The 13,339-nt window shown below is 41.8% G+C and overlaps 1 protein-coding gene across 1 annotated transcript in view; it reads left to right on the top strand.

Annotated features, from left to right (window-relative positions):
* Nucleotides 1-3,056: 3,056 nt before the first annotated feature.
* Nucleotides 3,057-13,339, top strand: part of PPEF1 (protein phosphatase with EF-hand domain 1) — a gene marked incomplete at both ends in the record, with an annotated part of 28,197 nt that continues 17,914 nt past the window's right edge. The window contains 4 exons of the mRNA XM_082014156.1: nt 3,057-3,099; nt 5,951-6,078; nt 6,882-6,933; nt 12,593-12,765. Of these exons, the coding sequence (XP_081870282.1) occupies nt 3,057-3,099; nt 5,951-6,078; nt 6,882-6,933; nt 12,593-12,765 (396 nt within the window). The remainder of the gene's footprint in view (nt 3,100-5,950; nt 6,079-6,881; nt 6,934-12,592; nt 12,766-13,339) is intronic.

Raw genomic sequence — 13,339 nt, 5'->3', positions numbered from 1 at the left:
TGGTTGGAATGACATTTTATTTTGCTTCAGTGGATGGGCTTTGTATTCAGTGCTTGTCCATCACAAAATTGCCTTTTTGCTGAACTGAGAGAAATGTAGCAATTTCTTAGAGTTATATCTAAAAGTGGGACAGATCACCAGTTGTCGAAATTGAATTACTGCCTGCTTTTTAGTGAACGTGACAAATACTCTCTTAAGCGTAAATCAGTGGTATAGTATCCAGAATGCTAACACAGCATCATGTCCCAAATTCTCATCCAGCTACCTTGTATCTCTGAAGCCTTTTTCAATACCTTGGTAAAAGCCCAGCTTTCCATTTCATCAGCCAACATTTGAGGGAATTTTATAATGGCAGATAAGTCCTCACCAGACTACACTGGTGAGGAGTACACTGTGTAGTAAATAGCTTGAAGAAATTAATGTTTTAAATGCTTGGTTTTCAACCTTTTCCATGGAAGGCTTCATGGCCTTCACCTAGTATTTTTCTACACCTTTGCTCAGGAAGGCAAAGTTTGGCATGGAGCGGGAGTTGGCTTGAGCCAACATACCTGGGGGGTTGGGAAGGGAGGGATTTCTTCCTTTGGAGCAGGTCAATTAGGAGCGATGTAGAGCCTTTGCCTATGGGAGGCACTGGCTCTTTCCACAGTGGCTTGTTCCCCTTGTTCATGATTCTTTACTATGACCAGAAGGGCAGAAAGTGAATTTGCTGGGCCTGGGTGGAGACCCTGCTTGCTGGATTATTCAGCAGGTGTGGCTGGTCTGGAGTCTGGACATGCAGGTTAGCCAGGATCGTTCTGTAGCCAGCTGAGAAGCCATCAGGAAATAGGGTAGTAGTTTGAATGTTCGCTATGTCCACTTTAGGATGCAGACATCTTAGACTGAAGGGGGTGATTATTCCCCTGGAATAGCTCTTTGATGGCCAGATTTGGCCTTTTTAAGAGGTTTAATGACAGGATATATTTGTGCAAGTTTTCCTCCAAGCTTTGAGTGGATGTTTCATGCTTCATTTACTGCTGTCACCATAAAACTTCTGTCCCTCTGTCTCTATCTTTTTTATTTCTTGGCCCAAAGAGGTGCTAGAAGTCCATGAATTTAAAGGCAGGTGGAGGGAAGAGTGGGGATGACTGAGAGAAGACTTAAGTCATTGAAAGTAGGATGCAATAGTGATTCAGATCCCCATTTCTTGGGTCAGCCCATTGTTTGCAATGGGTGGAGTCCTGAGAGGTGTGATGGTTCTGTTTGGGGCTCCCATTGCCCAGTTGCTGGGCACACACTGACCTGCCTTCGTTGCAGTAGGACTTGGCTTGTAAGCTCTATTTTGCTCTTGATCCTGATCTTCTGATCACAATTCAAGTCATGGCTGGCTGGTTTGAGATGGACTAATGAAGACTTGAGAATCTGCCAAGAGGGCAAGTGAGGAGATGGTATTCAGGAAAACTACAATTGTTTGGAGAGAAGACAAATTTGAGCTATTAGCAATATCAGTACTGTATTTGATGCTGTCAAAGCCATTGATTGGCTCAATATTAATGTAGCAGCACTTTTTTTTATTTCATAACAACTTCTTCAGAGGGAAGAAAAGCAGTCCATTGGGGGGAAAAACCACTAAAATCCTTCTTTCCTGAAACAAACATGGACTCAGAAGGTGGCAGACCCAGCTCAAGTGTAGGATACCCTTGTGTTGTGGGACCCTGAAAGTAGTCCCACAACTATAAATAGTTGTGTGATATTCATATCGTATCATATCATAAATATATGAACACTGTAAACAGTCACACAACAATAAATGTATTCTTACTATTGAAATTGAAAATAGGCTAGTTATGCATTTATGTTTTCCTTTCTCTCCTATCCTCCTGTTAGTTTTACTTCTGCTAGTAAAGGCCAAAGAAAAACAATAGTAGTTAAGCATTCATTTTATGCTGGTGAATTTCTTTTTTGCTTTAAAACTCAAGCTAAAAGAAAAAGAATATCAATGAAACAAAACAACAAATGCAATAATTTAGTCATGTCAGACATGCTAGAGAGAAACATGTATCCCTGAAGACAGGGAGAGAGAGGGGTCAGTGTGATCATATAAGAAATCTTTAGCTAAAACAAAGTTCAGTCTCTCTAAGAGCATCAGTGACTTTCTTGTTACTTAGAAATTAACCCATTTTTGTATCTCAGGGGAATTGTATTCATTTGAACTTGTTGATCAGGAAGCGTATTGTGCGAGTGAATGATACCAATTAGTGAAGAGCTGAGCAAGTGCCAGGAGAAAAATGCAGAAGCCACACTTTGTTCATTTATTTAATGAAACCAGATCTTTTATTTATAATGTTTCAATAGAAATGCAACAGAAATTTGGATGTTTTATTTAAATGAAATCTGATAATGAAGCAATTTGCTATGGCACTATCTCTCCTTGTAAATTTGGTGGTGGTAACACTGAGGGATGAAGTGATAAATGGGGTGGTAGGGCACCTTTTCAAATCAATAGAATGTTAGGAGGGCTGAAGTTTGGGGTTTTTTTAGCAGTAGTATCAGATGTAATTTAAAGTCCTTAAAATTCTGCAGTTCTGATTTTCAAATCACAATAATGAAGAGTAATATGCCTCTGTAGTCCTTTGTCCCTAGTAGTAAGGCTTTAAATAGCTATGCATCAGATTAAGAAATCACTGGCGCACATTAACTTTCAGCTAACGTGTAAAGAGTAAACTGTATTAACTACTGATGAGTTCATCTGTCTCAAATGCAAGCTGATAGTGATCAGATGTGAAAAAGAAATGTAGTGTGGTTCATCAGGTCCAGTTTATGTAGGACATACTTTACAGTAATTTGTTATGAGCTATATGTTAGATTCTGTGTTGTCAAGCACTTTTTTTTCTTCTTGCTCCCTCCCAATCCTCTCCCTGTTAGGAGTGCTAGGAGGAGCCAGGACCCCAGAGAGATATAATCCTCATCACTGAAGGAAAATCACAGGAAATGTGTGTAGACTAACAACTGAGAGAAACATGCTTTGTATCAGCAGCAATTAAAACTGATGGGCAGTTTTGGAATGCATCATTGGAATCATGGGGTGCAGCAGTTCTGTAGCTAACAGAAGGTCAGAGAAAGGTGAGTGCTGCCTTTGTCTTCATGGTCAGTGTTTGCTCTCTCTGTAACACCAGAAGAGGATTGCAAGGTAATGTTTCCCCTCAGTCCTGTTGTCAAAAATACTTGTTCAGAGAAAATTATTTTCTAATTATCTTCTTTTTAAAAGAGTGCATAGCTTTTAGATGCTGGTTGGGGTCAGAAGACAACTGTATACCACCTCTAACATCTACAGATTGGGTTGGAAAAGATTCACAGCATCTGTGACAGAAGCTAAATTTCAGATGTGTCTGTGCTCGCCCTGTCTCTGGCAAAGCGTGTGGGTTAAGGTATTGAGGGGCACCTTTATGGCCTTTCACAACACAGAATTCCCGGGTAAACTGCTTCAGTTTCCCTGCTGCTGAGTGACCCCGATTATGAAGCAAGTGTAATAAAGCAGAGCTATTACAATGACTCCCAGAATCAATTTTCTGCCATATCAAGTGCCTGGCCTGACATCCTCACTTGACAGTCACTGAGGCTGTCCATTGAGTATCCACAGTAAATGCTTAAACATTCAATTAAAAACTAATGCATCATCCCCCTGTTTTTAATCATACCACACCCTGGTATGAACACACCAGGCTCTGCACAGGCAGGTGGGTTCCAGGATTGGCTTAGACCTTTGTTCTAGACCCTTTGTGTTCTTTCAAGGTTTGTCATTAAAGTACAATTTACAGATCTGCCAAGAGCCATGTTGTGTCACACTGTGCATAGATTTAGGAGATTATTATGCTGAACAGCCATGGTTGAAAAGGAAGGCTCTTTTTGGCTACTAAGCCAGAACACAAGTCACACTAAACTGGAGACTAAGAAGCAGGAGCACTTGATCATGGCTACAGGGATCCAAGCTGACTGGTTTAAGGGTAGCCCTCAGCTTTGTGTACACTACTTGGCAGTCAAAGCAGCAGCAGTGCTGTATCACAGCAGTGGAAGTAGAATGAAAACATCTGGAGTCCCATACCTACCTGTAACTGGAAAGCAGCCCTTCCTTTTTGGGTTTGCACGCTATGCGTATATGTGCCTTGCAAAGCCTCAGAGATGAGTTAGCTGGGAATATTTCTGAGGGTGCAAAAGGTTGGAGTGGGCATGGGGAGCTGTACTCTTTCTCAGTCTACAACCATCAATACATATTGGTGTGGAGCCAGGCTTTGCTACCCCAAAGCTGGCTTATACTTTTGTGTGCTTGTTTGACAATGTTTTGTCCTCTCCAGCTGCTGGATGGTATTCTTTCTGCACTTCAGCAGTAGTCAAATGATGCTGAACTGTCATTCTATCTGCAGCTTGAGGCTATACATCCCTCTAATGCAATAATAACATGAGTTTAACAGGTACTTGCTGTTGTAGACACCTTCTGCAACTGATAACAATTTTTTTTTGCAGATGCAGTTTCGTCTAGTGTGAAAATCATGTTCTGATTCAGCCTGAGAATAACAGCACTGTAATAAGTACAGCTAAAAAAAAAAGTGACAGGAAACACTCTGTTAGATTTGCAACATTAGCCATAGTGGTTGATATAGATCTGCCTTATGTGATACCAGTAGAACTGTGCCATGTTAAGTGCTCAGGACCATTAAGCAGCCCAGGGAGGCTTTAATGGGAAGTTTAATGGTTCTGATGCTGGAAATCAGTTTCTGTGCTGGTGGCTGTGCTTTGCCCCTTAGGTACTTTTCTAAACAGAAAAGCCGATGACAGCCTTGCTGTGAGGCGTCAGACTTTCAGGTCTATGGTAGTAGGCAATTCCAGAAAGGACAGAAAATAAGAGTTATCTTAGAGTTTCTTTAGGGTACGAAGGATGCTTTTAGTCATGTAAGGATTACATTTCCTTTAGGCAGGATGTGCTATCTGTAGGATGGGAGTCTTTACTGGTTTTGGCCTTGTCTAGACTAGAAAACTTTACCACTTTAACTCTACTGTATCCTTTTTAATGGTAAAATAAGCAAACAATGGGCTATTATGGCACCTGTAAGAATTTTCATTAAAAAGCTTCCATAAAGTTATACATTTATTAATAGACTCACTTTTCCATAGAGGTTTTTCTTTACGTGCATAACTGTCAGTTTAAGAAAAAAATCATTCACACTCGGGGGGGGCGGGGAGGGGTACTCATCCTAGTCTCAAAATCCCTGGTACTTGTGATTAGCTAACATAATTGACTAGTGTAAACTGTTGTCCCTCTAGTACAGAGCTTTTCTTTGCTGTTTTGCAGCGGGGGGAAAAGCATTAGTATGGGTTGTGGGTTGTTCTTTCTTGTTTTGTTTTGTTTTTCAGTATCAACTGTTCATTTTGCAAACTGTAATAAAATAGAAGCATATTTGTGTTGAGACATTAGTGTTGGTTTTAGTTTCCTCTTTTTTTTCTTCTTCATGAATTTGCAGTGCTGTGCAATGGTGATTGTGTCAAATTCTGGAATTCAGGAGAACGTCTCAGTTTTGTTTCTGTGCTTCTCCTGATCGTCTGTTCATCTCCTCAGAAATGAGCTCTAGTTCTTGGGAGCATCAGCAGATAAGATCAGTGTATTCCTTTTGTCCTTGTACCTTCGACAGAGTTGCCTTGCAGCTGCTTTGACTTCTTGTCCCAAGATCAGAAGCATAAAGATTTTTTTTCTGTGTCCTGTGCTGAGCTATTCGGGGTTGAGTTCCTTAGGAAACTCCTTGAAGTGAGGTGTTAGCTGCAGGGCTGGAGGCAAAGGCTTGACATTTCCGGCCCTACTTATTTGCTGGTATCCTGTTGAGAGTACAGGGAAAGAGGTAGGGAAAAAGAGGTAAGGAACCAGTCAAGAAAGAATTACATTCAATTTTAAGTGACTGAAAAACATGGCTTTCTGTTTTGACAGTCATTAGAGCTGCTATCCTCATCCAGAATTGGTACCGCTTTACAATGGCCCGACTAGAGATGAGGCGCCGCTATTCTCTCAGTATCTTTCAGTCAATTGAATATGCTGATGAGCAAGATCAACTACAGGTTTGTAATCTTCAATTCTTCCTGTACAACCAGTTATGTTATTCCTAGAGGACTGCAGCTGCCCAAACAAAATGGGTATTTGGTTATTTCTACCTACAAAGCTGTGTCCTGTATAATAAAACTGCTTCCTTGTCTCACACATGAACTAATTAAGTCCTGTATATGTCTGTGTATGTATATATAACTACGTAAGCAGCAGGACACCGTTCTGCCCATACAACCTTATATAGATAGAAGTTCCTGTAGTACAGCTGTTAGCCAGGGATTGCAGGTCATCCCACTGTGGGAGATCTTAACCATGTCTGTGAGGCAAGATATGTGCAACAGAGATATCTATGTCTCAGTATGTCAGCCCAGGCTTCCTTTAGGGTCAATACAGGGAATTAAGAACTTCTAGGGCTTTGTGTTCATCCTAGCACCAGTGTCTAAAGTCAGTTGGATGCATTCTAGCAGTTTCTTTCTGTTGACTACAAAGGAGGTCTAGGCAAATAGTCTGCCTGTTGGTCAAGATGAATTACACCCAAAAATGTCAGCAGCATTGATACAGCCCTGCAACTTTGTATGTATTCATATAGTGTCAATCTGCTAATTCATAGCAAGCAAAAGAAAGAAGTAAACCATTTTTGTAGCAGGACACAAGTTGTGCCATTATTGTAGGCTGATGCTGTGGGAACATACAGTAGTGTCTTAGAGCCCCCTAAATGTGAAATTGCTAGTAATTGAGTAAGGAAAGAGAATGTTAATGCTTGTTGGATCCCCTAAACTGATTAGTGTGTGTTTGTTCTTTTCTTTTCCCTATTCAGCTATCCAACTTTTTTACATTCATGTTGGATCACTGTACTCATCCTGATTCAGGTAAGGATAGAAATCAAAGTAACATGGAGATTCTGTTTGCAAAACTTGATGTGAGGAAAGCTGATTTTCAATGGGATGTTTACAGCCTATGGCACCTACTGGGGCTGAGGTTTGATTCCCAAATACTATAATAAGAATATGATCCTCTAAGTGTTGACTCTGCTCAATATCTACTCAGTGAGTCAAGATGTAAGACAGGACAGATACTTCTTGTCCTTATGAGAATACTCAACGGTGCTCAGAGTGCTTTCTTATATGTTACTGCCCTTAAGCTGTTCTCATACTGACTCCAATTTTCACAGCTGTCTATGCATGTTTTGTTAAATTATGAGATGTGATTATCCAGAAAGAATGTGTCTAGTTGGTTTAGGGCAGGTGTAATCAAAGATGTTGCCTTCAAAGAGGTTGCTCTTCTTCTTCCCCCACCCCGAAGCAGTTCTGGACCACTTTTTAATTTAATTTGTTCTAGATTTCGCTGCAAAACATGTATCAGTACGTGAATGATTAAAAATGAAATAATTTTAAACTGCTGGAGATATATCTTTAGAAACCATCTCAATTAAAGCTCAGTTATCCAAAGAATAACCTTTAATTTTTGAAGTATTTTGGGATCCTTGGACAAAACTTAATTTTGAGGTCAAGCTCAACACAGCAACAGACTGAAAGTGACTTTTCTGAAAGTCCAGAAAACAAATGTGACTTCCACAGCAAATTGAGAATAGATCTAATCCCAGTGGAGTTAAAAAGAAGGCTGTTGCTTTCTTATTGAATTGCAAGAGAATGTCCTTTCTCTTTCATCTGGTCCAGCCACAGGTTATTCCAATTAAAATTTGCACAAGACACTTTGATAGCAGGATAAAACCACCATCAAAACCATAAGTGGTTCAGTGTCCTAGTGACCACCATTAGAAATGGCAATTTTTCTCTCTTAAATACTTTAGAGTGCCTAATGCTCTCTGTTCTCTGCAGAAAAAGAAATTATGTTTGAGCCTTGCTCCAAAGCCAAGGCAGATGATACAATAGTCCTTCCTTTGATTTTTTCCATTAACACTGTATCCTGCAAAAAAAATCTGCTTCAGTCATTTAACTTCCTGGGAAGGAATCAGCAAACTCAAAGAAAATCAGACACTGCTCACTTCATCTACTTCTACATGCTGATAGCGCACCTCAGTTCAGCTTTACCACCTGAGTGGGAAAGAAAATAGTAGTGCTAGGTCCAAGATTTGGAAAAATAGTGTTAATCTCTATTTTCATTATAATATTAAAAGGGAATTTTACAGCTGCTCATTGTAGATATGATTTATCCACCTTTATTAACCATGTCAATTGACAGAAGGAACAAAGATGAGTGAGGTGCCTCAGGTGACTTGCTAGGGCTTGGGATGGGGCTGGGTACAGAGCACACTTCTACATGCATAGCTTGTTTATGGGCAGGTGGAGATCCAGGCCTTACCTGTGCACAGAGAGAGATGGAGGGTACTGTGGGCTGCCTCTCATCACCACTGCGCAGGTGGTGTTTCTTGACCTGTTTCTTGGTCTTGCAGATACTGGGAGTTGTGGACATGGTTAAGGCTGAAACACATGATAAAGTGTGTGGTTGATGGTAAAGCTCCCCTTTGTCTTGCTTACTTAAAACTTTCATCTGTCAGGACTGAAGTTGTTAAGGCTTAATAACTGCTCCAAAGGCTTTTTTTTTTTTTTTTTTGGTTTGCTATTTCCCCCTTTCTAACACCCTGTGTTACAGATACCAGAACCCAAAAAGAAGCAGAAAGGTTCCGTAAGAGACATGTTTAATAGAAAGGTGGCCCAGGCCACCTATGCAAAGGAACTGACTTAGGGTTTTTTTGAGAAATTGCATATCAAATCTGTGTTGTGTGGTTTGTGGTTATGTTTGTCCAACTACTGGCTGTGTGCATTCTTTACTTCAAACTCTTGATTGCTTGTCCCTTTGAGTGACCTTTGCAGCACCCATGCTAGCCCCACTGATTTAAGCAAAATCAGTGCTGAATAGAGTGATTCTTAATGAACTGCTTCCACTTCTGCTGAATCACAGTCTTAAGATGTGAGCTATGGTGAGCATAAACATAACAAGCAGAGAGGCTTTAAATGGTCTTTACTATTCCCAAGCATTTTCTAAAAGCCACGATTCTCTGGTTTGGGTTTTTTCATCAGTGTGTGCTCACTTAAATTAGAGTGACAGCATATGGTTTCAAAAGCCCTCTCCAAGAAGACAGTATATAATATTCTTACCAGAGAATCGGTTGCCTGTTCTTCTCAGTATGTGATGAGAAAGATACCTGAAGATTTTGTGATCTGTGTTTTTCTTTATGTTATAAACCACTCAGTCTCCACTATTCATCTTGTCACTTCCGTCTTTTTAATCTGCTTTTTCAGAATATGTTTTCCAAAGAAAAAAAGCAGCCACCATCTCATTAACATAGCAGTGCTTTTGATGTGATTGTTTATCTGTTGTACCCTGAAGTTTTTCTCATCCTCTCATCCTGCTTAAGGTGTCAGTGCAGTTTAAGTTGTGGTTGGGACATTATATAGCTGTGTGTCTTGTTCTTTTTCTGCTTCTGATTAAAGGCTGTTTGCCAAAGATTTGTGGGAAGCAAGAATTAAAATCTTTTCCACCTTACATTTTTCTCTTTCCCTCTCCACCAAAATCCACGTACTTACTCAGCCTTTCCATAGAAAGATCTCTTGTCAAAGAAAGCTTGAAACTGCTTTTCCAGCAAAAGGTGACCCACTTACTCACTGTTTTATGGGTGCATTGAGGGTGAGGTGGCTGCAAACATGTCCTGGGCAATGTGGTGGGACTGGGAGTCCAGGGACCCCCTGGCTGTGCTTTTCAAGGTCACCAGAGCAGGAGCCACACCTCCTGGAGCCTTCCTTCAAACGGGAACAAAGAAAAAGTGCTGTTTTCCTGCAGTTGCACTCTCCATGATGTCTCCCTTACAGCATTAACACCCTCCCAAAGCTTTTTCCATAGAGTGATTCTTGTAGTGGGGACTAAGTTGTGGCTTACAGTGCCAGGAACAGGATCAAGGAATAAATGTTTGTAGCCTTATAGTAATATTCATCCTCTTAGTGGGCTCAAGGTCTACCTGGCTTTGACATGATGGGTGGGGATCAGTATCTGGCAGATGTAACAGCACTCCTCAGGAGTCAGAGGTGCTCTCAGGTATCCCAGTGGTTAGTCTGCAGGTGCACAAATGGTGGCAGAACAGAGAGCGCTTATTTCAGAGCTGCAGAAGTAGCTGATTCCATTATCCTCCGTTACATCCTTGGAAGTGGTGTCTTTGACTTGCCTTGAACAACTCCCATGGCGAGGTGCTCTTGCCAGGAGAACCCAGTCCTTGGACTTTCTGTGGCCAGATTGTGGCCATGTAGCTCTCTGGACTTTTGTGTTTAACAGGGAATTAAATAATGTGTAGCTGTATGGGGTCTGCTAGTAGCGAAGGCTCAACTCACTCAGCTTGGGCTAGACTTCTGGTGTCAGAGTACAAAGCAGGCCATTCCCTGTGCTCTCTGTAGTCAGTGCAGAGATGCAGATACTGGCAGAGGGTATTTTATTCTGTCTTAAGATGGGTGCCCGAACTAGGCATGTCAAGAGTTTTTGTCCCTCTCTTTCTACATGGACTGAAAGAGCCTTGACAGCTCCGACGAGAAGATGACTAAAATGAGAAGGGTGCCAAATCCTTCAGAATTAGTCCTGCCTGGGGCTTGTGGTGAGCTGGGGTGCTCGTCAGCCAGCAAACTAATCCCCGGGCTGCATTAGGGCATCCATTACTGACTCCTCTGACAGCTGAAAGACTGCCCAAGGAGGCATAAGCGCACTCTAAGGCTAATGACCATGACTGGCTTTTGACAACTCATCCAGAAGTGGAAAATGGGGTGTACTTTGCAGAGATATGCCCTACAGGGAAGGAGATCGGGTTTCGCAGCCTGGGCATACGCCAAAAAGGAAGCAAGGCTGTGAGGAAGACAGGTTCATGTCCAGAGATAAAGGGAAGGGTAGCCTGCTGCATGCGGAAAGGGAGGGCTGGAGTAGGAGCAGGCATGGGCAGGTGTCTGCCTGGCTTGAAATGCTGAAAAGACTGCTGACTCTGAAGGAGCTGTGTCAGATGAGGAGAGCCTCTGGTTGGAACAGGCAAGCACTGAGGAATTCAGATGGTCTGAGGAACCAGCTCCATGGTCTGCAGCCACCCACTTCCCGAGGGGTAGGGCACAGAGGGGGGACATGCCATCCAGAGACCCACTGCTAAAGCTGGGACGAGACATGGTGCAGATGTGCTTGGCTGATCAGTATGTGGGAACCAGCAGTTTCAGTCAATGGGTGACATTCTGGAGTCCAGCCAGACAAACCTGTAACTGTGGTGGAAGACTGCAAATCAGACTGTGCTTGGTGAAAACAGTGAACTGTGAGCACCTTGCTGTTACTTGATGCCTTAATCCATTTACATGGCATGTGTGCTAATAAGCTCACAGCAGAAGAGCTGATAAAAAAAGAGGTGATGTTTTTAATCCAGAGCTGATAAAAAGTGTGGGTTTTATCTATTTATTTATTTAATATGGTTTTATCTGGTTACAAGACAAGCTGGCCTTTATAAATCTCATGATTTATGAGGCCATATGCAGGTTTTGACTCCTGTGAGTTTTGAGTCACAGCCACAGGTATTCTTCCAGCAATAAATAATACATTTTTATCTCTAGTTGCATCTAGTCAAGGTTACAGAAAACTTAGCTGTAGCCCAGAAAATAGTGTTTACAACAATCATCTCACAAGAGCAGCTCTGCAACAGCAGCTGCCAGAACACTGTCCTCTAGGGTCTGGTTCTCTCTTTCAGAATAAAGGATGGTAAAGATGCAAGAAGAAAACACTGAAATCTACTGTTCCCTCAGTTACATTTCAATGGTATGTGAAGAAAATATTGGATTGAGGCAATAAGCAATGCTCCTGCTTTCTCCATGATGCAGGAAAATTAGAAGCAGCTATGCTCTACTTTTACCACTATGTTTTTGTTTACTTTATTTCATCCAATGATTTTATGGCAGCCAACCAAAAGCTGGTATTGTCTCCTGGTTGTATCAGAAAGGAGTGCTTTGCAATCCACTGTGAAGAAATACCATTTTGTTGCTGTCATTTTAAATATTCAGTGATCTGCTGGTATTTAGCCTAAAAATTTTATGTAGAAAATAAAAGCAATAAAAGCAAATCATCAAAATCTGTATTAAAAGTGTAATATTGAACTTTAAACAAATGATTGTCATTGAATGATCAGTCATGACTTGTGAATCTCCTTGCTTAGTTGGGGGAAGGAGCACACAACTGCAGTGCAAAATGTTTTGCATCCTGACCACAGCTACTGACTGTTGGGACAGAGTTTTTGCCTGGGCTGGTCTTTGGTGGTGGTGGTGGTTGGTTGGTTTTTGCATGTTTTTTGGGTTTTTTGGGTTTTGACTTTTTTTTAGTATTGTGAAATGATCTGGGAGCTCTACCTGGAGCTCTTCCACTATACAAGGCAGAAGTTAGCCACTGTGATACTGCAGCAAGTAAAGCATCAGTTACATTAGGCTGGTTCTGGTCATGCTGTTATTGCCCTGTGAGGGACTGGTGGAGTTTCTACATTGTTGTTTTTCTTCCCTCTTGTTCCAGTTTCTCATGTTTTCACCAGCCCTAGTATTTCTCAGGTGGTGGACGAAGGCTTCTGTTTAACAGAATTTGAAAAGAAGATTGATGTTCCAGACTCCTATTATGGACCACGACTCTCATTCCCCCTTACTGTTAAGGATGCCAATGCTCTTCTTCATGCTTTCAGGAATGAACAGGTAAGTTGCAACTAGTTTGATTTCTTTTACATATTTTACATCTCTATCAAGTTGTAGCTCCACAGTCAGTTGAATCCAATGTAAGGCTAAACTGGTGCCCTAGGAGATCATAGAATCATAGAATGCTTTGGGTTGGAAGGGACCTTAAACATCTAGTTCCAACCCCCCTGCCAGGGGCAGGGACACCTTCCACTAGACCAAGCTGCTCAAAGCCCCATCCACTGGCCCTGAACACTTCTCCCTTCCTTTCCATCCCATTACCCTTTCCTGCTGATAGCCCCAAGTGATCATACAGGTACACAGTAAGTTGACTTGGGAAACCAATCTGGCTGGAAGCTAACACAACAAAACCAAATGCAGTCAGTTCTCAGCTATACCAGTTCTCAGATTTGATTCATGACTTGACTGCATGACCACCAGAGCCAGCACTGGGGAGGGGGTAGGATCTAGTTGGGACCTCCTCTTCTAGCACTGAGATTACAGTCATTGTGAAATGGGAACCCTTAGCAGCTGCAAGGCAGCGGGTATTGGTGAGGATGCAGGACTGGGGGAGGTGTCCTAAGCTAACCTAGAA

The sequence above is a fragment of the Phaethon aethereus genome (assembly GCF_964289735.1).
Source record: "Phaethon aethereus genome assembly, chromosome: 1".
NCBI lineage: Eukaryota > Metazoa > Chordata > Aves > Phaethontiformes > Phaethontidae > Phaethon > Phaethon aethereus.
Note: the sequence above shows the minus strand (reverse complement) of the source record. Positions and strands in the feature narration are given on the sequence as shown.